The sequence below is a fragment of the Vipera berus genome, assembly GCF_964194415.1.
Source record: "Vipera berus genome assembly, chromosome: 1".
NCBI classification, from domain to species: Eukaryota; Metazoa; Chordata; class Lepidosauria; order Squamata; family Viperidae; genus Vipera; species Vipera berus.
The window spans coordinates 186,394,775-186,420,588 of NC_138202.1; the positions used below are offsets into that span (position 1 = coordinate 186,394,775).

The 25,814-nt window shown below is 41.5% G+C and overlaps 1 protein-coding gene across 4 annotated transcripts in view; it reads left to right on the top strand.

Moving 5' to 3' along the window:
• The window catches only part of HDAC4 (histone deacetylase 4), a 392,113-nt gene that overhangs the window by 274,164 nt on the left and 92,135 nt on the right, over positions 1-25,814 (top strand). For all 4 annotated transcript variants that reach the window (XM_081338797.1, XM_081338799.1, XM_081338798.1 and 1 more), the window contains one exon: positions 10,059-10,105. In XM_081338797.1, the coding sequence (XP_081194923.1) occupies positions 10,059-10,105 (47 nt within the window). The remainder of the gene's footprint in view (positions 1-10,058; positions 10,106-25,814) is intronic.

Below are 25,814 nucleotides of genomic sequence, written 5' to 3' on the forward strand. Positions count from 1 at the left end.
AGCAGTGTGCAGAAGCAGCCAAAAAAGCTAATACAATCCTAGGTTGTATAAACAGAGGCATAGAATCAAGATCACATGAAGTATTAGTACTGCTTTATAAGATACTAGTAAGAACACACCTGGAATATTGCAGTCAATTTTTGTCACCATACTACAAAAAAGATGTTGAGACCTTGGAAAAAGTTCAGAGAAGAGCAAGTAAAATGAGACTGAAACATGAAGAACAGCTGCAGGACTTGGGTTTGGCTAGTCTAAAGAAAAGAAGAAATAGGGGTGACATGATAGCAGTATTCCAGTATTTGAGGGGCTGCCCCAAAGAACAGGGCATTAAACTATTTTTCAAAGCACCAGAGGGCAGGACAAGAAAAAGTGGTTGGAAACTGACCAAAGAGAAGCAATCTGGAATTAAGGAGAAAGTTCCTAACAATGAGGACAGTTATCCAGTGGAACAGCTTGTCTTCAGAAATCGTGGTTACTCCATCACTGGAGATTTTTAAGAAGAGGCTAAACAGTCACTTGTCTGAATAGGTGAGCATGGGACTGGATTAGAAGACATCTAAGGTCCTTCCAGTACTATTCTATTACTTATCCTGCTATATTGTGCTTTGGAGAATAAGTCAATCACTTCTTCTCTGATAGCCCCTCAGTATTGCAATACAGTTGTCATGCCCCACCTTCTCCTCTTCAATAGGCTAGACATACTTAGCTCCTTCAACCATTCATCATACAATTTAGCCTCTGGACCATTTATCACCTTTGTTGTACTCGCCTGCACAATTTCAACATGTTAGCATCTTTCTTTGTATCATGGTGATCAGCACTGCATACAGTAAATGAGATCTCATTGGTGTGGTATAAAACAGTATAATCAGTTGTGATCTTGATGCTGTTCCTCTGTTGATGCAACACAGGATTACATTGGCTTTTTTAACAACTGCAGCATATAGCAGGCTCATACTTAAGTGGTGGTCCACTAGGAAACCTAGATCTCTCTCTCAATTACTATGTTGAACCAGATAATACCTATTCTATATCAATGCATTTGGTTTTTCCTACCTAAGTATCTAATATTTGACTTTGTCCAAAGTAGGTAGGTGTTCTTTTACCACTTTGTTGCCTATCTTGTCTTGTGTTCATGTTTTGTCTCCCTCAGTGCTGATTTTGATAAATTGGGCTGTTTCTTTTGCATAAAAATAAATGCAAAAAAGGAATTGAGCAATTCTGCTTTTTCCCCTGCTGTTTGTCATCTTGCCATCTGCTTCCATTTGTGGATCTATCATTTTCTTCACTTCTTGCTCCTTATATATTGAAAGAAACTTTTTTATAATTTTTGGCATTAGTTGCTGGTCTTAGCTCATTCTGAGCCTACATTTTCCTGACTCCCTTCTTACAGATTCAGGCTATTGGTATTCTGCTTTAGTTATGTGTTCCTCTTTCAATTTTTTTATTTGACCTTTTTGTCCCACAATTTGTCAGAGAGCTCTTTGGAACCATGCTAGTCTCATCTGGTGCATTTTGTATTTCTTTCTCTGTGGTATTAGTTTAGCTTGGGTCTTCATTATTTCATTTTTCAGAGTTTCCCAAGCATCTTGAACTGTTTATCCTGTTAGAATATCCATCCATGGAATCCTTCCTAATCTCTCTCTTAGCATGTGGAAGTCAGCTCTCTTAAATCAGGGCTTTTCAACTTGGCTGGTGGTACGGGGCGTCGCCTTCCTCCCCCCCACCTCCCCCCGTCACCTCCCCCCCCCACTCTCCACTCCTTCCCAGCTCACTTGCTACCGGAAAGCATGCTGCTTGGCAGCGGCCTGCAGGAACCCTACAGAGGGCGCACGCAAGCGCAGAGCGAGGCCCCACCCTCCCCAGGGACTCGTTGTGCAGCAACCGGATTGACTTCTGATCGGCGCTTCTTCAGGGCACATGTGGCTGGAAGGCACATTGGAGTCCCAGGTACTGGTAAGGCGATCAGCTCCTCCCCCATTGCCCGCCAGTCCCGGGAGAGCCCCACACAAGCGCCTCACCGGCTGCCGAAGTCTGCCTTTCGAGCAGGAGCGGCCTTGTCCTGCTTGCCCTTGGCTGCCTCCGTGGGTGCCGCTCTAGCGCAGAGAGGGGGAGGCTGGTCCCCGTTCGGCCTGCCATCCCTGGGAGAGCCCCGCACGAGCACCTTGCCGGCCGCCAAACCCTGCCTTTTGAGCAGGAGCGGCTGTCAAGCCTCAGGCTCGAGAATCAATCGAGGGGGGGATCTGCACAGCAACCCGGCTACCTGGCCTGCCAGCTGCTCATTGCTCCGCCAATCAGCTGGGAGGGTGAGACTCCGGATTTGAGCTGCCAACCAGACGACAGCACCGCTGATCAGCTGGGAGGCTGGGAGTCAGGATTTGAGCTGCCGACCAGAAGACAGCACCGCTGATCAGCTGGGAGGCTGGGAGTCCGGATCTCACACCACCAGCCAGCTGGAAGTCCTGGTGGGTGGCCTCGACACCGCCGAGCAGTGCAGGTGGTTTCCGAGCAGCGCCGGCTTCTAAGTGGGCGTGGGCAGCCTCCAAGTTGGCTGCGCGGGTGGCTCCCAAGCGGCCCCGGCCCCTGAGCGGGAATGGGTGACTTCAATGCACCCCATGTGGATGGCCTCCAAGCACCCCACGCGGGTGCTTTCCAAGCAGCGCTGGCTTCTGAGTGGGCGCAGGCGGCCTCCAAGCGCCCCGCGCTGGTGGTTTCCAAGCATTGCCAGCTTCTGAGGGCGCAGGCAGCCTCCAAGTGCCCCCCACACGTGGTTTCCGAGCAGCAATGGCTTCTGAGCAGGTGTGGGTGGCTTCCGATGTGCCTTGCATGGGTGGCCTCCAAGCGGGCTGTGCGGGTGGCTTTTGAGCAGCGCTGGCTTCTGAGCGGGCACAGGTGGCCTCCAAGTGGCCTGCGCAGGTGGCTTCTGAGCGGGTGCGGGTGGCTTCCAATGCACCCCGCGTGGGTGGCCTCCAAGTGTCCCACACTGGCTTTCAAGCACCTCTGGCTTCTGAGCGCCCTGCAAGCGAATGGAAAACAAGCGGGCGCGGCGGGAGTGCAGGATCAGGGTGTGTAAGTACAGCTGAGCCACACTTCTCCATGCTCTTTTGCTGTTTTTTGCAAAGTTGCCCCGGGTTGGTGAAAAAGCCTCCAGTCTCCCCGCTGCAAGCATGGGAAGCACCAGAGCTCCTGATGAACCGTGTTTAAGAGAGAGAGAAAGAGAGCCGAGCTTGACCTACGTGGCTGGGCTGTTTCTGCTTTTCCTTTGCAACTTGGAAGAATAATAGCAATAATAAAAGGAAAAGTTCTTGCATGATTTCCAGATGTTTCCTCTCCATCCCCCTGCCACTCCTATATGAGAGGGGTTTTGATTTATATGAATAATGCTTATAGGCGTAAGCAAGTGCAAAAACGTTTAGATATTGAGGAATATCTATTGAGGAAGAGATTAAAACTAAGGAGAAAAAGTTCATTTTGAATCCATTGGATAATAATTTAAAGATCTCAATACATTTATTGAAAGAACAATTTAATATGCTATTGGCTGATCAAGTAGCAACTAATTTGCGTTATGCCAAACACAATACTTTTTGTAACGCCAATAAGCCTGGTAGATGGTTGGCTTATCAATTAAGGAAGAAACAGAAATTACGTACTATAGACAAAATAGAATATAAAGGAAAAGAAGTCTACCAACAAAATTTGATTAAGAGGAGTTTTCTAGATTTTTACTCGAAATTATATTCTAAAGAGAATATACAAGCTTTAGATGTAGACAAGTATTTACAAGGAGCTCATTTTCCAAGACTTTCACAAGAACAACAACTTGAGATGAATTGCCCAATTACATCAGAAGAAATTTCTTTAGCTATTAAACAGTTGAAATTGGGCAAGGCTCCGGGAACAGATGGATTAACAGCAATTTACTATAAAAAGTTGTTGCCTGAAATGATTGAACCCTTAAAGATTTTGTTTAATGAAATTCAGACTGGAGGCGCAGTTCCTCCATCATGGAGGACAGCTTTTGTATCGTTGATCCCAAAGGAGGATCAAGATCTTACTCAACCTAAAAATTATAGACCTATATCGCTTTTAAATACAGATTATAAGATTTTTGCTAAAGTATTGGCTAATAGATTAATGCAAGTTTTGAAACAAATGATTCATAGTGAACAATCGGGATTTATATCTGGGAGGTATATGAAATATAATGTAAGACAAATTGTTAACTTGCTTGAATATTTGGATAAGAACAACCAAGTCTCCGCAGCATTGATATTTTTGGATGCAGAGAAAGCCTTTGACTAATTGAATTGGCAATTTTTATTAAGAGTTGTTGAGGAGATGAATTTTGGAGAAGGTTTTCTACATGCTATTAAAGCTATATATCAACAACAAACTGCACAAATTATAGTTAATGGGGGATTAACAGAGACTTTTAAAATTGAAAAAGGTACAAGACAGGGTTGCCCCCTATCACCATTATTGTTTGTTTTAACATTAGAGATTTTACTAATTAAAATTCGAGAGTCCTCTTTGATAAAGGGAATTCAAATAAAACAGAATGATTATAGATTGAGAGCTTTTGCTGATGACTTGGTTGTGACAGTATCCCAACCGTTACAGTCGGTTATAGACTTGATGGAAATTATAACTCAGTATGGTAAGGTTTCTGGGTTTAAGGTGAATAGTAATAAGACTAAGATATTATCCAAGAATTTATCTATGAGTGAAAGGGATATGTTATCTAAATTAACAGGTTTTGAAATAGTGAAGAAGGTTAAATATCTAGGAGTATATATTGCAGCCTCAAATGTAAAATTGTATAAGAATAATTATGAAACACTATGGTTGAAGGTACAAAGGGACTTAAATAATTGGAAAAAATTACAATTATCATTACTGGGAAGAATTGCAGTTGTTAAAATGAATGTTCTACCAAAGTTTCTCTTTCTGTTTCAGATGATACCTATATTGAAAAAGGATGCCAACCTTGATCAATGGCAGAAGGGCATTAACGAATTTATCTGGGCGGGGGAAAAACCAAGAGTTAAATTCAAGATTTTACAAGATGCCAGGGAAAGAGGGGGATTCAAGGCGCCGAATTTGAAATTGTACTATGATGCGGTTGCCTTGACCTGGGTTAGTGATTGGCTTAATCTAACTAACAAGAGAATACTTCATCTTGAGGGATGGGATTTGGTATATGGATGGCATGCATACTTGCTTTATGATAAGAAGGTAGACAGGGCTTTTAAATCCCATATTCTTAGAAGTGCTTTATTGCGTGTCTGGAAAAAGTATTATTATAAGTTAAATTATAAAATACCGATTTGGGGAATTCCTAGACACGCGATAGAGGGCGTATCTATGGGAGTGAGTATGGATATGGTTTCTTATAAGGAACTACTTAGATTGCAAGGGAATGATTGGCAACTTAAACCAGTAGAGGAGTTAAGACAAGAAAACATGTTACTCTTGGTTTCAATATACCCAATTGAAAGCTAGGTGGAAGTCAGATCAAAAGGTTGGCATCACAACTACAGATCAAAATTTAGTAAAGCAAATTAGAGATTCAAATTGTGCACATATAAAGAGGATATATAATGCTTTAATTGAATTGGATTCGGAAACGGAACTGGTTAAAGACTGCATGATAAAGTGGGCACAAAATATTCAGGAACCAATTTCGTTGGACACCTGGGAGATAATTTGGGTCAGAAATGTTAAATTTACCCAGGCTCAAAATGTAAGAGAAAATTTTTATAAAATGTTTTATAGATGGCATCTGGATCCCAAGAAGCTGTCCAACATGTATCCTAATGTACAGTCTAAATGTTGGAGGTGTGGTAGTTTAGAAGCTACCTATTTTCACATGTGGTAGACTTGTAGAAATATAAAAGCTTTTTGGATTAAAATTTGGTGGAACATTCAAAAGATTTTTAAGAGAAAGATAAAGTTTTCCCCGCAATTGTTTTTATTGGGCATTGTTGTAGATTGTGATGTTAAAGAAACTAACTTGATGTTGAACATGATAATGGCAGCACGGTTACTGGTGGGACAATATTGGAAGAAGGATAGTTTGCCCACTGTAGAAGAATGGGTGTTTAAAGTTTCGAATCTTGCAGAAATGTCTAAGATTTCTGCTTATTTGAAGGATCATTCACAGGAAAGATATATTTCAGTTTGGAGGAGATGGATAAATTATATTCAAAACAAATATGGGACTAAAAAGTACCATTTAGCTTATGAGTAGATTTTAGTGGGATATTGTTATTGGTACGTTGTTTGTAGTTATGTTAAAAGAGAGTTAAAGCGCATTATGAATTTGGTTAATTGTATATTATGCATAATTTTTATTTAGAATATGTTTATTGTAACTATAATCCTGTATTTATCTCTGGGAAGTGGGGGGGGAAGTGGGTGGGTTTGGGGTGGGAGGGATTTGGGGATATATTGTAAAATTTTGTTTTTGTAAAACTCTTTAATAAGAGGAAAAGTTCTTGCATGATTTCCAGATGTTTCCTCTCCATCCCCCTGCCACTCCATCCCAAGAAGCAGTATTTGTTTCTGCTTTCCCTTTGTAACTTGGAAGAATAACAGCAATAATAAGAGGAAAAGTTCTTGCATGATTTCCAGACGTTTCTTCTCTGTCCCCACCCCACTCCATCCCAAGAAGCAGTATTTGTAGTTTGGACTAGCAGGTTGCTTGGCTGCTAACCTCCTTTGCTCTTGGAGCGTGGGCACTGCCCTTTGCAAAAGACAGAGCCCCCGCGGTTTTGCATTGCAAGGAGATTACTTCGCCCAAAGGAAGGGTGACTTGGTGGCGATTCTGGTTTGTCTCCCTTCCTTTGGAGGAGGGAGAAAAGCATCGCTCTCTTCTTTCGGGTGGGTGAAAATTAACTTAACAGTAGCAATGCAGCCAGAAATGGGCATCTCTCGACAGTGCTGGGGAGCGCTATGGGAAGAACGATGTACACAGAGAGGATCGGGAACTTGGCTCGAATGCTGGGCTCTGGTAGGGGAAAAATGATTGGGAGAAGTAGCTGGTTCGTAATGTACATGCCTGAATATGGGAGATGGGCAGGTTGTGTGAGGTGCAATATTTGTAGTTTGGACTAGCAGGTTGCTTGGGAGGGAGAGAGGGAAGGAAGGAAGGGACAAAGAGGGAAGGAAGGAAAGAAGGAAGGAAGGAAAGGAGAGAGGGAGGGAGGGACAATGAGAGGGAGGGAGAGACAATGGAAGGGATGGAGGGAAGGAGGAAGAGACAGGGAAGGAAGGAGGGGAAGGACAGTGAGGGAGGGAGAGACAATGGAATGGAGGGAGGGAAGGAGGAAGAGACAAAGAGGGAAGGAAAGGAAGGAAAGGAAAAGGAAGGAAGGTACAAAGGGAGAGAGGGAGGGAAGGAAGGCACTCACCCCCCTCCACCAGAGATCCACGGATTCCCCCCCACACAGGCCCCCAGCAATCTGATTGATAAGTTGGCCATGCCATGCCCCCCCCTCCGGCCATTGATCACATGACCCAGGGACACTGTGAATGTCATAAGTATGAATCAGTTGCCAAGCATCCGAATGTAAATCACATGGCCCTGGGGATGCTGCAACAGTCATAAGTGTGAAAAATGGTCATAAGTCACTTTTTCAGTACCATTGTAACTTCAAATAGTCACTAAGCGAATTGTTGTAAGTCAAGGACTGCTTTATCTTTTTTTTTCTTTTTTTGGTCAAGTTTTTGACACCTTGCTGGGCGACTGGTGGTACTCGGATATTGCCTTATCCTAAAAGTGGTACAATGGGTGAAAAGGTTGAAAAGCCCTGTCTTAAAGTCTAAAACACTAGTCTGACTTGGTTAAATTACCTGTAGTTGCTTTAGGATAAATTCAAGTATATTATGTTTGCTATCGCCCAAACTCTCTTTTGTAATTCTTAATTAATAAAGCATCCAGCTTTCAATTCCGTATTGCAAATCATGCTATAATACAGATTCTCTGAATTACAGTAAATGCTTTAAATAAACAAATATATATTAAATTTAGTTTCACACATTTATGTATTTCTCAGTGATTTGCTAAAGAACAAAAATCTTGTTCCAGTGTAAAACCTCACTTATACTACCTAATTTTCATTCATTTTCATCTCTCAGACCTTTTTAAAATTCAATCAGAATTTTCTCAAAAGCCATCCTTGGCATGCTTAACAAACAAATTCTATAGAGAAGACCATCGTATTTCATCTTCCATCTTCAAAAGTTAAAAGTAACCCAATGATTCTATACTAACAGAATCAGAATCAGACTTCCACACCCATCAGCTATTAGTTCCATACAGAAAACCAGATCCAAAGTCTATGTGGTTGCATGTGTTGAACCAAATATTGCCTGATACAGGTTTTTTTAGTTTTTTATTTATCAAACTTTTATGCCACCCATCCCATTGAAGGCAACTCTAGGCAGGTTACAGAAAGTACCGAATAAAACATTAAAACAATAAAAAAGTCTTAAATTTAAAATTCAATTGAAATAAAGCTAAGTGGGATGGAAAGGGTGGGAACAAAGTGCATACAGGGAGGAGGTGGGGTATTCTCTACTCTATTAGCTACCCCCAAAGTGCCAGGCCCCCATTGGGATCCCAGGCTTGTTGATATAGCCATGTCTTCAAGGCCTTTGGGAAGAGCAAAAGGTGAATCGCCTCCAAAAGGTTTTGGTGAGGCATGCTCAGCTCCTTCTCGATGAGATCTTGGATAAGGGGACCCTCATTATTGACTGATCTGGTATTCACCAGCAGGAGCTGAACCCCCAGCCCTCAAGGATATGCAGTCCAATGGCTGAAAGTTTGCTCAGGGGGTTGGAACATGCCACCAATACTACATATTTGGGGCATCTTCCCCATAATAGACTGCCTTCTAGCTTTTGTAACATCCCATACCCATCACCATTTTAATGTGTTGTCCTGCTCCACAGCCTCAACAGCTGATCATCCCCCAACCTTGTGGTTGATGGTTGGTTAATAAGTGCTGAAAACAACTAATCTTGACTATGTAAATATTTTCCAAAATGACACATCTTGAGTCTTCAGTCATTTCTGTCATCTAAGACTGAGAGATTGTTACATGGTGTTAAAGAGTTTATCTACTGAATTCTATTCCTATCTGTTAATTCCTGTTCTAAATAGGGATAAATAAAGTTGATGGGATACCTAATCAAAGAGGAACAATTCTTCTAGACTAATGTTATTCTCCTTCCAGTCACAGTTACAAGATAACCAGGGCATAGTATTTGGGAGAGTATTTTTTCCCCTTTATCCAAGGAAATTTCAGTGACATAATCTAAGTCACCATGCTTAAATTAGATAATCTGGTATTTATAATACTCACATAATGAAGTGATCCCAATGTTGCTGAAGTTTAGGGGCATAACAGAAAGATGTTTAAATTGCCACTTTTGAGACCAAATGTTTACTCATCACATTTACTGCCATACACTTCACTGTACTTATCGAGGGGTAACAACATCTTCTAGATAAGGTTTCCCTAACATTCCTCGCATCTCACTGAATGTCCAGCATCTGAGCCCTGTTACTTGCCATTGAAAGAATATTCAAAAGGGATTCTTTGCTTTGGTACCAATCCTTCAGGAAGGATGCTTCTTTAGGAATATGATATTGTCAACTACCTCAGTGTCAGCCTGTTTAAAATGTTTTGGCCAATTGAATTTTTAGCTGGTTTATTCATGAGGAAGAAGGTTGTAAGTAAATGGGCAAGATGATTTTAAAATATCAGTATCAAATATTTTTAAAACCCTCAAAGAATCTTTTCTTAAGAGTTTAAAACCTGTTTCTGTCTCCATTTTTGGTGCTTGGTATTAAAGACCCAATCTTATAGTCTTGCTCCAGAAATGATACAGCTAGGTTTAGAGGCAGAGGGAATCAGCGTCACTTTCAGCACCTAATATTATTGTAGGAATGAATAGGTCTATACTATTAATTTTGATGACATATTTTTAAATTACTCCCAAATCACACGTTTTGTAATTTTAACAATGTTTTACTCTAATTCCTCCAGGTTCTCTGACATCACTGTTTGTCAGGCTTCCATGTGGTGGCATTGGGGTAAGCATTTTTTCTTATTTGACACAAGTAATGCAGCAGAACTTGATTAAACTGATTAAATCCATGTTAATTAAACTGACTAAATATACAATTCTCATTTTTATTATAGAACTCATATGTGTAGAACCCAAAGTTCTATAAACTTTGGGGAAAACATTCTATGCAGTAATTTTACTTATCTTCAGTAAATATTATTGATAACTGAAATATTTGCATCTCTACTGGGGTTCCCAATTGCACAAAGCCTTGTTCATATCAGAGGAAGCATATATCTTTTTTCCAAATATTATGATTGTTTCATAGCAACATGCTGTTTTAAAATTTTTTCCCATAAAAAAGCTTTATTGGCACAGAAGTATGAAGAGACTCCATGTACTTTGTTTTTAAATATATACATATGGTACTTTGGCTTCCCTATTGATTCTTACATTTAAGATTCACACTACCTATATAATTTATCTCAAATATTAAAAACAACAACATAATATTTATGGATTACATAAATTGTTCAGGCTTGAAAATAGATTTCTTACTTAAAATAAATGCCATAAAGTAAAACACAACAAATGGGGCTTTCCTTTCTTCCCAAAGAATATGTTTGCTGTCCTGTTTTGCCATTGCACCAAGAAAGCGGAAGGATTGGTTGAATACTTCTGAAGCATGATATGTGAAGTAGTCTATAGAATATGTTGTTTTGCTTCTTGACCTCATGGTAGCCATCATGGTAACCAACAGTTACTGAATTACATGAATTATCTTGTGATGCTCTTCATAGTTTTTATTATGAAGATTGCAAGTTTACTATCACTCAGGTCCCCACTTTGGAGATGAAAACTGCCTTTTTTCATATTAGCAATCCTTTAAACTGTGCAATATGAAGAAACTTGTGATTATAAAAGCCCAGTCTACCACAATACCACTGAAAAATGAAAAATAAGAAATCCAGAAAGAAACCAGAAGGCTTGCATAAAGAACTCTCCAATAAACTGAAAAACAAAAAGGATAAATATAAAAAAAATGGAAAGAGGGATGCATAATTAGGCATTAAACCAGCATATGGGCCAAATCTGTAAAGATGAAGTCAAGAAAGCCAAGACTCAGAATGAACTAAGACTTGCACCAAATATCAAAAGCAATAAAAAAAGTTTATTTCAACATATAAAAAACAAGAAAAAAGTCAAGTAAACAAATTGTCCACTAATGGGATGAGATGGCAAGGAAGTGATGAGCATTAGGGAGAAAGCAGAGCTGTTTCATTCTTTCCATCTGTCTTCACACAAAAAGAAAAAATAGCCCAGTTACCAAAAACAGAATCATAAAAGGCAGACTAGGAATGCAAATTAAAATAGGCACAAAAATGGTAAGAGAATAGCTGTCCACCATAGACAAGTTTAAATCATCAGGATGTGATGGATTACATCCCAGAGTTCTGAAGCAGCTGGCAGACATGATCTCAGAACAACTGAAACCATATCTTTCAAAGATCCTGGTGTACCAGGGAACTACCATAGAACTGGTTCCATCTTCAAAAAAAAAAGGTGGGAGTTGATCCAGGAAACTACAGACCAATCAGCCTGATATCAGTACCTGGGAAGATCCTGGAAAAGATAATGAAGCAACAGGAGGAAGGGGCTCTTGGAGTCCTGGTGGACAATCACTTAAATATAAGCCATCACTGTGTTGCAGTCACCAAAAAAGTCAATGCCCTAGGCAGCATTAACAGAGGGATAGATTTGATATCACATGAAGTATTTGTTGTTGTTAGTTGCAAAGTCATGTCCAACCCATTGTGACTCCATGGACAACCTTCCTCCAGGCCTTCCTGTCCTCTACCATCTTCTGGAGTCCATTTAAGCTCACCCCTACTGCTTCGGTGATTCCATCCAGCCACCTCATTCTCTGTTGTCCCCTTCTTCTATTGCCCTCAATCTTTTCCAGCATTAGGCTTTTCTTCAGTGAGTCCTTCCTTTTCATTAGGTGGCCAAAGTATTTGAGTTTCAACTTCAGGATCTGGCCTTCTAAAGAGCAGTCAGGGTTGATCTCCTCTAGGACTGACTGGTTTGAACGCCTTGCAGTCCAAGGGACTCGCAGGAGCCTTCTCCAGCACTGTAGTTCATTATCTGAGTGGCCTAGTACTTTTCCCTACTTTCTTCAATTTAAGCCTAAATTTTGCAATGAGAAGCTCATGATCTGAGCCACAGTCAGCTCCTGGTCGTTTTTACTGACTGTATAGAGCTTCTCCATCTTTGGCTGCAGAGCACATAGTCAGTCTGATTTCTGTGTTGGCCATCTGGTGATGTCCATGTGTAGAGCTGTCTCTTGGGTTGTTGGAAAAGAGTGTTTGCTATGACCATCATATTCTCTTGACAAAATTCCATCAGCCTGTGCCCTGCTTTATTTTGTACTCCAAGGCCAAACTTGCCTGTTATTCCAGTTATCTTTTGGCTTCCTACTTTAGCATTCCAATCCCCCATGATGATAAGGACATCATTTTTTGGTGTAAGTTCTATAAGGTGCTATAGGGCTTCACAGAACACGTCAGTTTCATCCTCTTCAGCACCGGTGGTTGGGGCAAAGACTTGGACTATTGTGATATTGAATGGTTTGCCTTGGATTCGCACTGAGATCATCCTGTCATTTTGGCAATTGTATCCCAGGATTGGTTTTCCTACTCTTTTATTGACTATGAAGGCTACTCCATTTCTTCTGAGGGATTCTTGCCCGCAGTAGTATACCTGATGGTCATCTGAATTAAATTCACCCATTCCTGTCCATTTTAGTTCGCTGATTCCTAAGATGTCGATGTTCAGTCTTGTCATCTCTTGTTTGAACATGTCCAGCTTGCCTTGATTCATGGATCTTACATTCCAGGTTCCTATGGAGAATAAATCTTTACAGCATCGGACTTTCCTTTCACCACCAGATACATCCACAGCTGAGCATCCTTTCGGCTTTGGCCCAGTTGCTTCATTCTTTCTGGTGCTACTAGTACTAGCCCTTTGCTCTTCCACATTAGTACACCTTCCGACCTGAGGGGCTAATCTTCCAGAGTCATATCTTTTTTCCTTTTGGTACTGTCCATAGGGTTTTCATGGCAAAGATACTGGAGTGGGTTGCTATTTCCTTCTCCAGTGGATCACGTTTTGTCAGAACTCTCTGCTATGACCTGTGTGTCTTGGGTGGCCCTGCACGGCACAACTCATAGCTTCATTGACTTACGCAAGCTCCTTCGCCACGACAAGGCAGTAATCCATGAAGGGGGGGGGGTTGTGATAAAGATTTCCAATTCCTTTTTTCTTTCCCCTTTTTAATTGCACATTCTAGAGCAGGGATGTCAAACTCAATTTCATTGAGGGCCGCATCAGCATTGTGGTTGCCTTCAGGGGGCCGGTGGGTGTGGCCTGGGTGGGCGTGACCTACTGGGTGGGCGTGGCTAGGGTGCATATGGCCTACTGGGTGGGCATGGCCAGCTCTACATCGTTCGCATCAAGGGTGCCTATGGGGGCCTGGGCAGGAGTGGGACAGATCTGAGGGTCTCTGGCAGAAGGAGGGTCTCTGGGCCAAGGAAGTGGGGGCCGTTCCCTCACTGTTTCCAGGATGGCTTCGTGGGCCACATGAAACCACTTCGCGGGCCGGATCTGGCCCCCGGGCCTTGTGTTTGACATGTCTGTTCTAGAGAAAGACTAGAAACAAAGAGAAATAAAATGGTAAAACACAAATAAATAAACAAGTTCTAAAATATAGACATATCATAGAGATAGTTTAAGAACCACCCAATCTGTTTCTTCCAGTGTGGATGTAAATTATTTCATGTGTGTAAATGCTGTTTATTATCTCTTATGATTATAAAACCTGCCATTCTGCAGTTAGTCTTTGAAATAATCTCACTCTCATGGGTAAATATGACTCCCTTTTCTTTTTTAAAAAAATAAATGGGGAAATAGATCATTCCCACTTACTTTTGTTATTCTTAATAGCATTCAGGCACCATCTAGGATGCAAAGTTCTTGTCGCAAGTCAGTTCTGATCCCATTTAACATCCTGTTTTACAAATCAGTTCCATTTTTGCCCAGAGTTATACTTCTTGGCACATACAGTGTCAAGTGCAATGGTAACTGTCTCCCTTTATATGCAATGGCTTCTGGCTTAATACTTACAGGTTTTCCTAGTTTCAGCCTATTGTGAAGCACATAGCTGGCAATCCCATTATTTATGGATGCCTCATTGTTAGGAATAGATTTTTAATGAACATACACATGTACCGCTTCTTTTTTCTGTGGCCTCGTGGGATGGAAAGCATGTTTCCCTTATTTCCAGAAACATGATGCAAAGGCTGAACTTGAGTGGCAGCTCAAGTTTATGTCACATTTCAAAATAATCCAAACTTTCAAAGTCTTTCTAATGCAGTTTGGGGTTCAGATGACCTTAGAAATATTACAGTTATTTGGGACCCAAAAAAGCAAGGAAAAACAGATTTGTTGATACTGCAGAATCTGGCAATTCCATCTGCTACACAGCTAGATTACTTGCCCCTTAGGATCCTATGACTGTCTAGTAATCTGATATAATCATTTGATTTTAATGACTTATGACCTGGACCTCAACCAGAGAGTTACTTTATTCAAATTTGATATTGCGAGTATCCTAAGAGCGAACTCTTTGTATACATACAAAACATCCAGTGCTCCTAATATTCTAATGGGATGGATATGGGGCTTTTTTATTAGATGAATTGTAGTTCGAGTACATGCTATACATATTTCCCTGCTGGCCTTGTGAAGGTCATGTGCGATACTAGCCACTGCACACTGATAGTTTGATGAACACATTAATCATAGTTTGTCTCACCTTTCCTCACGGGAATGCATCTCACACAGAGAGGAATACTTTTCTTCCATCTATCTCTATAAAACACAGTGTACCATTAAATATAGTACAACATTTGTACTTGCCACATCTCTAGTTGACAAGCTGGAGACTGATTGTAAACATGCTTCTTTCAGAGATATCTGGAAAGGTTTTATACTTCATTGTGAGTTTGACCAAATAAACTTTTATTATCAGTGTGTTTCATATATATTTCTACTATTGAAATACTGTAGATGGTCAATGGTCAAGAGTAATACTTAAACTCATGAATACTTAAACACTAATATCTTGTTCCTCTCAGATTTCTTTTCTCCAGATTAAACATTCCAATTTCCTCCATCTTGTCCTCATAGCATATGTCCTTTAGTTCCTATAATTATCCTTGCCATCATCTTCTAAAACTGTTCTAACCTGTCAATATTTTGTAGTGCCCAGAATGGTAAAAAGACATATTGATGTAGCCTCATCAGCACAGAGTAGAAGGAAATAAGGATTGTGTATGTTTGTAGTACAATGCTTCTTCTTATACAGCCCTTTTAGTTATCTCACATTGCTGGCTTATGTTCAGTTTAGTGTCAGTAAATAGACCCAAATCTTTCTTCAGTGTTGTGCTTCCAAGTCATAACTTCTTGGACATGTATGTGTTCCATATATTTTTCTCCTTTACATTTTTCCCCAGTAAATTATATTTTGTTCTCTGAGCTTCGTTTACTTAGATTTGATTTCAATTTAATTTTGTCATTTTGGGTGCCGTCTAAACTTCACAATTTTGTGTCATAATTAACTACAAAGTTTCAAAATTAATTAAAATATTCTCACTTAACTTTTACCATAATAATTTTTAAATTGCTTTATTTTTCTTGGGAACAATTTTAAATAATCTGGTTAGTGTTATGAATATTATTTTGAAAATTATTCCAGCATTGTTGTGGCAAATATCTCTACATTTTGCAAAATAAGATAAAATGAACAGCATTCCTCAATATGTGAAATTACATAGAAACAAATTAATTGAGAGATTGGGATATAATTATCTTCCATTGCACTTGGCAAATCTATAGTTTAAAAAATAGCCCACTGAAGACCTACGAATGATTGGCAACTTAAATCATTAGATGAGTTAAGACAAGAAAACATAAGTTACTCTTGGTTTCAATATACTCAATTGAAAGCTAGGTGGAGGTCAGATCAAAAGGTTGGCATCACAATTATAGATCAAAATTTAGTAAAGCAAATTAGAGATTTAAATTGTGCACATATAGAGGATATATAATGCTTTAATTGAATTGGATTCGGAAACGGAATTGGTAAAAGACTGTATGATAAAGTGGGCACAAAATATTCAGGAACCAATTTCGTTGGACACTTGGGAGATAATTTGGGTCAGAAATGTTAAATTTACTCAGGCCCAAAACTTAAGAGAAAATTTTTATAAAATGTTTTATAGATGGCATCTGGATCCCAAGAAGTTGTCCAACATGTATCCTAATTTACAGTCTAAATGTTGGAGGTGTGGTAGTTTAGAAGCTACCTATTTTCACATGTGGTGGACTTGTAGAAATATAAAAGCTTTTTGGATTAAAATTTGGTGGAGCATTCAAAAGATTTTTAAGAGAAAGATAAAGTTTTCTCCGCAATTGTTTTTATTGGGTATTGTTGTAGATTGTGATGTTAAAGAAACTAACTTGATGTTGAACATGATAACAGCAGCACGGTTACTGGTGGGACAATATTGGAAGAAGGATAGTTTGCCCACTATAGAAGAATGGGTGTTTAAAGTTTCGAATCTTGCAGAAATGTCTAAGATTTCTGCTTATTTGAAAGATCATTCACAGGAAAGATATATTTCAGTTTGGAGGAGATGGACAAATTATATTCAGAACAAATATGGGACTAAAAAGTTCCATTTAGCTTATGAGTAGATTTTAGTGGGATATTGTTATTGGTACTTTGTTTGTAGTTAAAGGGGAGTTAAAGCACATTATGAATTTGGTTAATTGTATATTATGCATAATTTTTATTTAGAATATGATTATTGTAACTATAATCCTGTATTTAGCTCTGGGAAGTGGGGGGGGAGTGGGCGGGTTTGGGGTGGGAGGGATTTAGGGATATATTGTAAAATTTTGTTTTTGTAAAACTCTTCAATAAAAAAAAAGACCTACGAAAAATATAGATTAAATCAGTATTGGCAAGAAAAAACACCAATTAGTATGAAATGTATATGCAGAACTCACTCAGAAATTCTGTTTCTAAATGCTTTTCATATCTTGTCTATGTCTTGATTTTGTACTGAGCAATCTTTTTTTACACAGATGACTGTCTTGTCGTCTCTTATCCACGATAAAGTTTGATCAAGCTATGTTTGAGGATGTCCATTAATCTTTTAAAGTACAAAAAATGATTGCTTTATTTGCTCTAATTGTGAGATATAAGCTCTACCTTAGTTCTAAGAAAAATATATGATATGCAAGATGGGAGAGCTAAAATAATTTAGAAGCCAATTCTCCATTTTCTTTCTTATTTTCTCTCCTTTGTATTTTTAATGTCTAATGATGCTGTTATATCTGCATAAGGCAATTGTTCTTTATGTAGATCAAACTTTTTTTTTGTTATCAGATCCTGGAAAAACAAGATAGTCATTTCTGCCTAGGAATTTTCTAAATACCGTATTTTCCGGCGTATAAGACGACTGGGCGTATAAGACGACCCCCCAACTTTTGAGATGATTTTCAAGATTTTTCGTCTTATACGCCGGAAAATCAGCGAGCCCGGGAAGGCACGCCCTCCCCTCTCACTGTGGAGGAAGCAGGGCAGGCTGGCGTCTGGCGGGAGCCGGCAGGGCAGTCCTGCGCATGTGCGTGCTCCCCAGCTGTTAAGGAGCACTCCTTAGCAGCCAGGGAGTGCGCGCGTGTGCAGGACTGCCCTGCCGGCTCCCGCCCGACGCTCTTCCCTCTTGAGGCAGCATCGCTCCCCGGCTCCTAAGGAGTCCTCGGGGATGCTGCCTCAAGAGGGAAGAGCGTCGGGCGGGAGCCGGCAGGATACTTGAATCGGATAAACAAGGGAGATATGTTAGTATTGAATTAATACTACTAAATTCTTCTTATTGGATTATATGCTCCAAATCAACAACAGCAAAAATTCTTTAAATTTTTACATCAGAGACTAATCGAACTGGATTATAAATCTGTTATTATGATGGGGGACTGGAATGGAGTTTTGGTGCCATCTGAAGACAAGAAGGGATCCTCTAAAAACTTTTTTTAATTCGAAATTGCCTAAAGCTTTTTTTGATTTTTTTTTATTATTACATTTATAGCTTTTTGGATTAAATTTGAAGGAAGATCTGGAATTAAGAGATGTATGGCGGGAAAGGAATATGAGAGACAGAGATTTTACTTTTTTTTCGGATAGACATAAATCTTTCTCCAGGATTGACTTTATTTTGATTACTACTGATCTTTTTTCTTCGGTTAAGAACGTTAAGATTTTTCCTAGGACAATGTCTGACCATAGTCCTGTTTGGTTGGAGTTTTTTGCTGAAGATGCTAGTAGAAGATCCTGGAGGTTGAATGAGAACTTATTTACAAATGACTTGTTCTTGCAGAAATGTAGAGAACATATGAAAGAATTTTTTGTTACAAATATGCATAAAGGTACCTCGATGGAAATGGTTTGGGATGCTAGTAAAGTTTTGATTTATATGAATAATGCTTACAGGTGTAAGCAAATGCAAAAACGTTTAGATATTGAGGAAGAGATTAAAGCTAAGGAGAAAAAGCTTATTTTGAATCCATTGGATAATAATTTAAAGATCTCAATACATTTATTGAAAGAACAATTTAATTTGTGGACTTCCGGTGGCTCCGCGGCGCCGGAGACAGCCTTCCCGGGCTGCCCGCCGCTCAGCTGTGTGATTTTTCGCCCGAAACAGCGCCGATCAGCTGTTCGGGCGAATTTGAAGCCCCCTCCTCGGGAGAAGAGGAGGGGGTGAGCCCCCAGGTAGGGGTTGAGTTCTCCGGGGCCGCCTGAGCTTGGAGCTTGGGCAGCTGAAGGATCGAACTCCCCCGTAGCCTGGGCTGCTCCCAGCTGGCTAGCGTCTCTGCTCCGGACTTCATGGAGCAGAGCCAGGCGTCTGCGACCATCCCTGCTTGAAGGAGAGACTATGAAAGGAAAAGAGCAGGCAGAGCAGTACAAGAGGGAAAGATGAAGAGATGAAGAGGATTATTTTATTTTACTCTCGAGCTTGATGGACTTTGCTTAAAACTTAAAGCGAAAGTGCGTCACAATTGTAAGTAAAAGATGGCGTCTAAACCTCCCCCTAGAACTTTTCGGAGTGCTGGAAATTCTCCGGTGCAACAACAATCATTACTGCAGGCGTTGCACTCTCCAGATGTAGTGACATCGAAGGATCTTGAAAAACATACCCAGTTAATTTTGGAGTCAATGGGTGTTAAATTTGCACAGATGGAGGAGAAATTGGAGAAATTGGAGCAGAGAATGGAAGAAAGGATGGAACAGAAACTTAGAGAGATGAAGGTAGACATTTTGTCCTCAGTGCATAAAGTAGCTAATTGTGTGGAGGTGCTGGATGACAAAGTGAAAGAATTGACTCAAAAGAATGCTATATTAGAAGCAAAAGTATTGGAAATTGAAGATTTAAAAGACAAAATGGATAGCGAACTGAGTCTGGCTCAATTTTATCAGATGCAGTTTGCTGTTAGAATTAGAGGCCTAAAAGAGAATATTAAGGAAGATTTAAAGCAGCTGGTTTCTGAGGCTTTTGAGGTGGTATTGAACCATCCAGCATCTGAAATAAAACAAGGCATGGACAAAGTGTTTCGTGTGAACTCGTGGATTGCTAAACAGAGAAAGTTGCCTAGAGATGTGGTGGTTTACTTTGTAAAAAGGGAAATTAGAGATGAAGTTATACAAGCTGCCTATGATACTAAAGTTGTGATTGCTGGTCAAGAAGTTTTGGTTCTAAAAGAAATTCCTCCAAAGATTTTAAAGAGAAGGAAGGATTTTATATTTCTGGTGCAAGAGCTCAAGCAAAGAGAAATAAGGTTCAGATGGGAGATTCCAGCTGGGTTGAGTTTCATGTATGAAGGCAAAAGGTACTGTTTGGGTACTGTGAAGCAAGCGCATGATTTTTACAACAATGTCTTAAAAGCAATCCCATCAACACTTTTGGAAGATGCAGAGGGATCTGGAGAAGGAGAACATCAAGAGGATGAAGATGGACAGATAGACGAGAATGGTACAGGAGGAGATCAAGCTGCAACTCTTTTGGATGATCCTAGAGAACAGAGGGTGACGCGTGCTGCCTTAAAACGCTCAAAAAAGAAAAGAAAATAGGACTAGTAGAAATCTATGGAACTTCCACAACATACTGATAGTCAAGTGGTAGTTGTGTTTTTCAAGAGTTTTGGGATGATATGTATGGTAACAGAATCTTTAATTTGGAATTAATGGACAATTTACTACAGAGGAAGAGGAAAAAAGTTTTGTGGGTTAATGTGGGTTAATTTGTGTAAGAACTATCTATTATAGCCTATTTTGGCTAGAGAGGTTAATAGGGATAGGTGCTTGTGATGTGCAAATGAGAATATGTTTAGGAAATAGTGAATTGTGGAAGAACATAGATGGGAATGACGCTAGTTTTCTTTTATTTTAGTTCTTTATACATATTTAGTATTATTAAGGATTGGTTTACTCTATATAAGCTAGAGAGTGATGGATTTTAGAGTTTATAATTGTTAGTATATGATTGTTTATGATTGCTTTTTAGATATATACCTTGTATTTTGCTCTGGGAAGTCGGGGGGGGAGGGGGGGAGGAGGGGAAGTAGGGGGGGGGAGGCAGGGGAGGGAGGAGGGAGAGGGGGAGGGGGGATAGGGGGGAGGTAGGGAGGGGAGGAGGGAGGGGGAAGGGGTTTTTTTTTTTAAAAAAAATTAAAATAAAAAAAAAAAGAAAGAACAATTTAATTTGCTACTGGCTGATCAAGTAGCAATTAATTTGCGCTATGCTAAACACAATACTTTTTGTAACGCTAATAAGCCTGGTAGATGGTTGGCTTATCAATTAAGGAAGAAACAGAAATCTCGTACTATAGATAAAATAGAATATAAAGGAAAAGAAGTCTACCAACAAAATTTGATTAAGAGGAGTTTTTTAGATTTTTACTCGAAATTATATTCTAAAGAAAATATACAAGCTTTAGATATAGACAAGTATTTACAGGGAGCTCATTTTCCGAGACTCTCAAAAGAACAACAACTTGAGATGAATTGCCCAATTACATCAGAAGAAATTTCTTTAGCTATTAAACAGTTGAAATTGGGCAAGGCTCCGGGAACAGATGGACTAACAGCAATTTACTATAACAAGTTGTTGCCTGAAATGATTGAACAGCAGGCGTATGAACAGAGGGCCGTATCGACTTCTGGGAAGGCCTCTCCACTGCTTACAAGCGGTGAGGCACTCCGACCCTCTGTTTCTGCCCCGAGGTCCCGGGAGCGAGGATGTGCAGCCACCTGAGCTCCGGTTGGTGTACTTGAACGCCAGGTCTGTTGTTAATAAGGCTCCTCTCGTCCGGGATCTGGTCGAGGGTGAGCATGCGGACCTGGCTTGCATCACGGAGACTTGGTTGGGCCCAGAGGGCGGTATTCCTCTGGCCGATCTTTGCCCACCAGGTTTCCGGGTGCTACACCGGCCTCGGGCTCAGGGTAGGGGCGGGGGAGTGGCGGTTGTCATGAGGGAGACCTTGTGTCCGCGGGAGACCACCGTTCCCCAGATAGTCGGGTGTGAGTCTCTCTTCTTGAGATGTGGCCCTGGTGCACAGTTGGGCTTGCTGCTGGTGTACCTTTCGCCTAGTCACGTAGCAGCAGCCCTGCCTGAGCTTCTCGATATCCTCTCTGGGTTGGTGATTGAGTTCCCCAAACTTATAGTTTTGGGTGACTTCAATCTACCATCCTTGGGAGAATCTTCTGAGTTATCTCGGGAGTTCATGGCTTCCATGACGGCCATGGACCTGACGCAAGTAATTTCTGGACCGACTCATGAGGGAGGCCATGAGGGAGGCCACACCCTTGACCTGATTTTCTTATCTGGACGGTGGTTAGATGATCTTGGTGGGGGCTCCCCAATTGTTATACCCCTGTCATGGACCGATCATCATCTCCTGCGGCTGGTCTTCCATTTTGCCACTCCCCACCGTGGGTGTGTGGAACCAACTAGATGGTACTGCCCCGGGTGCTTAATGGACCCTGAGAGGTTCCAGGCAGCGCTGGGGACCCCACCTGCCTCCTTCGCTCACAACTCGGCGGATGCCTTAGTGGAAGCCTGGGAAAGGGCAGCCACGGAGGCTCTTCACCGAGTTGTACCCTTGCGGCCCCTGACCTGGTGCAGATCCCATCGAGCTCCATGGTTTTCCACAGAGCTTCGGGAGATGAAGCGTCAGAGACGGGGCCTAGAGAGCTGTTGGAGATCCAGCCGATCCGAATCCGACCGATTGTGACTAAGAACCTACATTAGGTCTTATCTCGCGGCGATAAGGGCGGCGAGGTCTAATCACTTCGCTACCCTTATTGCGTCCGCAGATAATCGCCCGGCAGCCCTGTTTAGGGTAACCCGCTCCCTCCTTAATCAGGAGGTGAGGGAGGAACCCTTGCAGGGTCGTGCCAAGGAGTTTAACCAACATCTGTCGGACAAAATCGCTTGGATTCGGACCGGTCTGGACTCTGACTGGGCAGTCTGACGATCAGGACACGGGTGGTCTTGTCGATATTACCTGGGAGGAGTTTGATTCTGTGACTCCGGAGGAAGTGGACAGGATTATGGGGCGGCTGAGCTCCACCACATGTTTATTGGACCCGTGCCCTTCCTGGCTGGTTTATGCGGCCAGGGAGGGGATAGGAGGCTGGTTCCAGGCGGTTATATCTGCCTCTTTGAGTGAGGGTAGTTTCCCCACCGTCTTGAAAGAGGCGGTGGTGAGACCTCTCCTCAAGAAGCCTGCCTTGGACCCAGCTGTGTTGAATAACTTTCGTCCGGTCTCCAACCTTCGCTTTCTTGCGAAGGTTGTTGAGAGTGTGGTGGCGCATCAGCTCCCTCTGGTCCTGGATGAAGCGGATTATCTAGACCCTTACCAATCAGGTTTCAGGCCCGGGTACAGCACGGAGACGGCATTGGTCGCTCTGGTGAATGATCTCTGGAGGGCTCGGGACAGGGGACATTCCTCTGTCCTAGTCCTATTAGACCTCTCAGCGGTGTTCGATACCATCGACCATGGTATCCTGCTGCGGCGTCTCAGGGGATTGGGAGTGGGAGGCACGGTTTTGCAGTGGTTCTCCTCCTATCTCCTGGGACGCTCGCAGTCGGTGTTGGCAGGGGGGCAGAGGTCGACCTCGAGGTCTCTCGTTTGTGGAGTTCCTCAGGGGTCGGTCCTCTTGCCTCTCCTGTTCAACATCTACATGAAACCGCTGGGTGAGATCATTCGTGGTTTTCGAGTTGGGTATCATCAGTACGCCGATGATACCCAGCTTTTTATTTTGACCCCAAACCACCCCCTCGACGTGATGTCCCGTTGCCTGGAGGCGGTTCGGGTCTGGATGGGGAGGAACAGACTTCAACTCAACCCCGACAAGACTGAGTGGCTGTGCATCCCGGCATCCCGGGATATTCAGAACATTCCATCTCTTTCCATGGGGGGTGAACTATTACTCCCTGTAGATAGGGCTCGCAACTTGGGAGTCCTTCTAGATTCACGGCTCACTCTGGAAGACCATATAGTAGCTGTGACTAGGGGGGCCTTCGCCCAGGTTCGCCTGGTGCGCCAGTTGCGGCCCTATCTAGACCGGGATGCTTTATGTACGGTCACTCACGCGCTCGTGACCTCTCGTCTGGACTACTGCAACGCTCTCTACATGGGGCTGCCCTTGAAGACCACTCGGAGGCTCCAACTGGTACAGAATGCAGCCGCGAGAGTTGTGTTGGGAGTCTCCCGATACTCCCATGTTACACCTCTGCTCCGTGAGCTGCATTGGTTACCAGTTGTCTTCTGGGTGAGATTCAAGGTACTGGTAATGGTGTTTAAGGCCCTACATGGCATGGGTCCGGAGTACCTTAGGGAGCACCTGCTGCCGGCATCAACTTCCCTCCGCCCTGTACGCTCCCACAGAGAGGGCCTCCTCAGGGTGCCACCGATCAGAGAATGTCGATTGGTGGCCCCCAGGGGGAGGTCCTTCTCTGTGGGCGCCCCGGAGCTATGGAATCGGTTGCCGGTTGAGCTCCGGATGGCGCCCGACCTTCGCTCCTTCCGTCGCGATCTGAAGACACTCTTATTTGAACAAGCCGGCCTGGCCTGATGGGTTGGGTTTTTATGATCATTTTTAATATCTGTATTTACTGTTTTTAGTTGGGCATATGTTTAATTTTCTTTTAACTTTTGTATTTTTGTATTTTTTATATATCTGCCCTGTTCACCGCCCTGAGTCCTTCAGGAGAAGGGCGGTATATAAATAATATATTATTATTATTATTATTATTATTATTATTATTATTATTATTATTATTATTAAAGATTTTGTTTAATGAAATTCATACTGGAGGTGTAGTTCCTCCATCATGGAGGACAGCTTTTGTATCATTGATTCCAAAGGAGGATCAAGATCTTACTCAACCTAAAAATTATAGACCTATATCGCTTTTAAATACAGATTATAAGATTTTTGCTAAAGTATTGGGTAATAGATTAATGCAAGTTTTGAAACAAATGATTCATAGTGATCAATCGGGATTTATATCTGGAAGGTATATGAAATATAACGTAAGACAAATTGTACACTTGCTTGAATACTTGGATAAGAACAACCAAGTCTCCGCAGCATTGATATTTTTGGATGCAGAGAAAGCCTTTGACCAATTGAATTGGCAATTTTTATTGAGAGTTGTTGAGGAGATGAATTTTGGAGAAGGTTTTTTACATGCTATTAAAGGTTTTTTACATGCTATTTTACATGCTATCGACAACAAACTGCACAAATTATAGTTAATGGGGGACTAACAGAGACCTTTAAAATTGAAAAAGGTACAAGACAGGGGTGCCCCCTATCACCATTATTGTTTCTTTTAACATTAGAGATTTTATTAATTAAAATTCGAGAGTCCTCTATGATAAAGGGAATTAAAATAAAACAGAATGATTATAGATTGAGAGCTTTTGCCGATGACTTGGTTGTGACAGTATCTCAACCGTTACAGTCGGTTATAGATTTGATGGAAATTATAACTCAGTATGGTAAGGTTTCTGGGTTTAAGGTGAACAGTAATAAAACTAAGATATTATCTAAGAACTTATCTATGAGTGAAAGGGATATGTTATCTAAATTAACAGGTTTTGAAATAGTGAAAAAGGTTAAATATTTAGGACTGCTCTGACTAGTTTGATATGTTCCTCTTTGGTTTCTGTGAAGATAAGGATGTCATCAAGATAAACCAGGACCCCCTTATATAGGTGCTCTCTCAGCACGTCATTAATTAATTGCATAAAGACTACGGGGGCCCCTTGCAGTCCGAATGGCAATACTTTGAATTGATAGCACCCCATTGGGCAGTTGAATGCAGTCTTCCATTCGTCTCGTTCCTTAATCCTAATACGGTAGTATGCTTCCCTCAGGTCTAGTTTGGTAAAAATCTTTCCTTTCGATAGGTGGGATAGCATATCCTTCATTAGGGGAAGGGGGTACAGATTACATTCACTAATTGTGTTCAAATTTCTATAGTCCACAACCAAGCGAAAAGACCCATCCTTCTTCTCCCTGAACAGAACCAGTGCGGCCA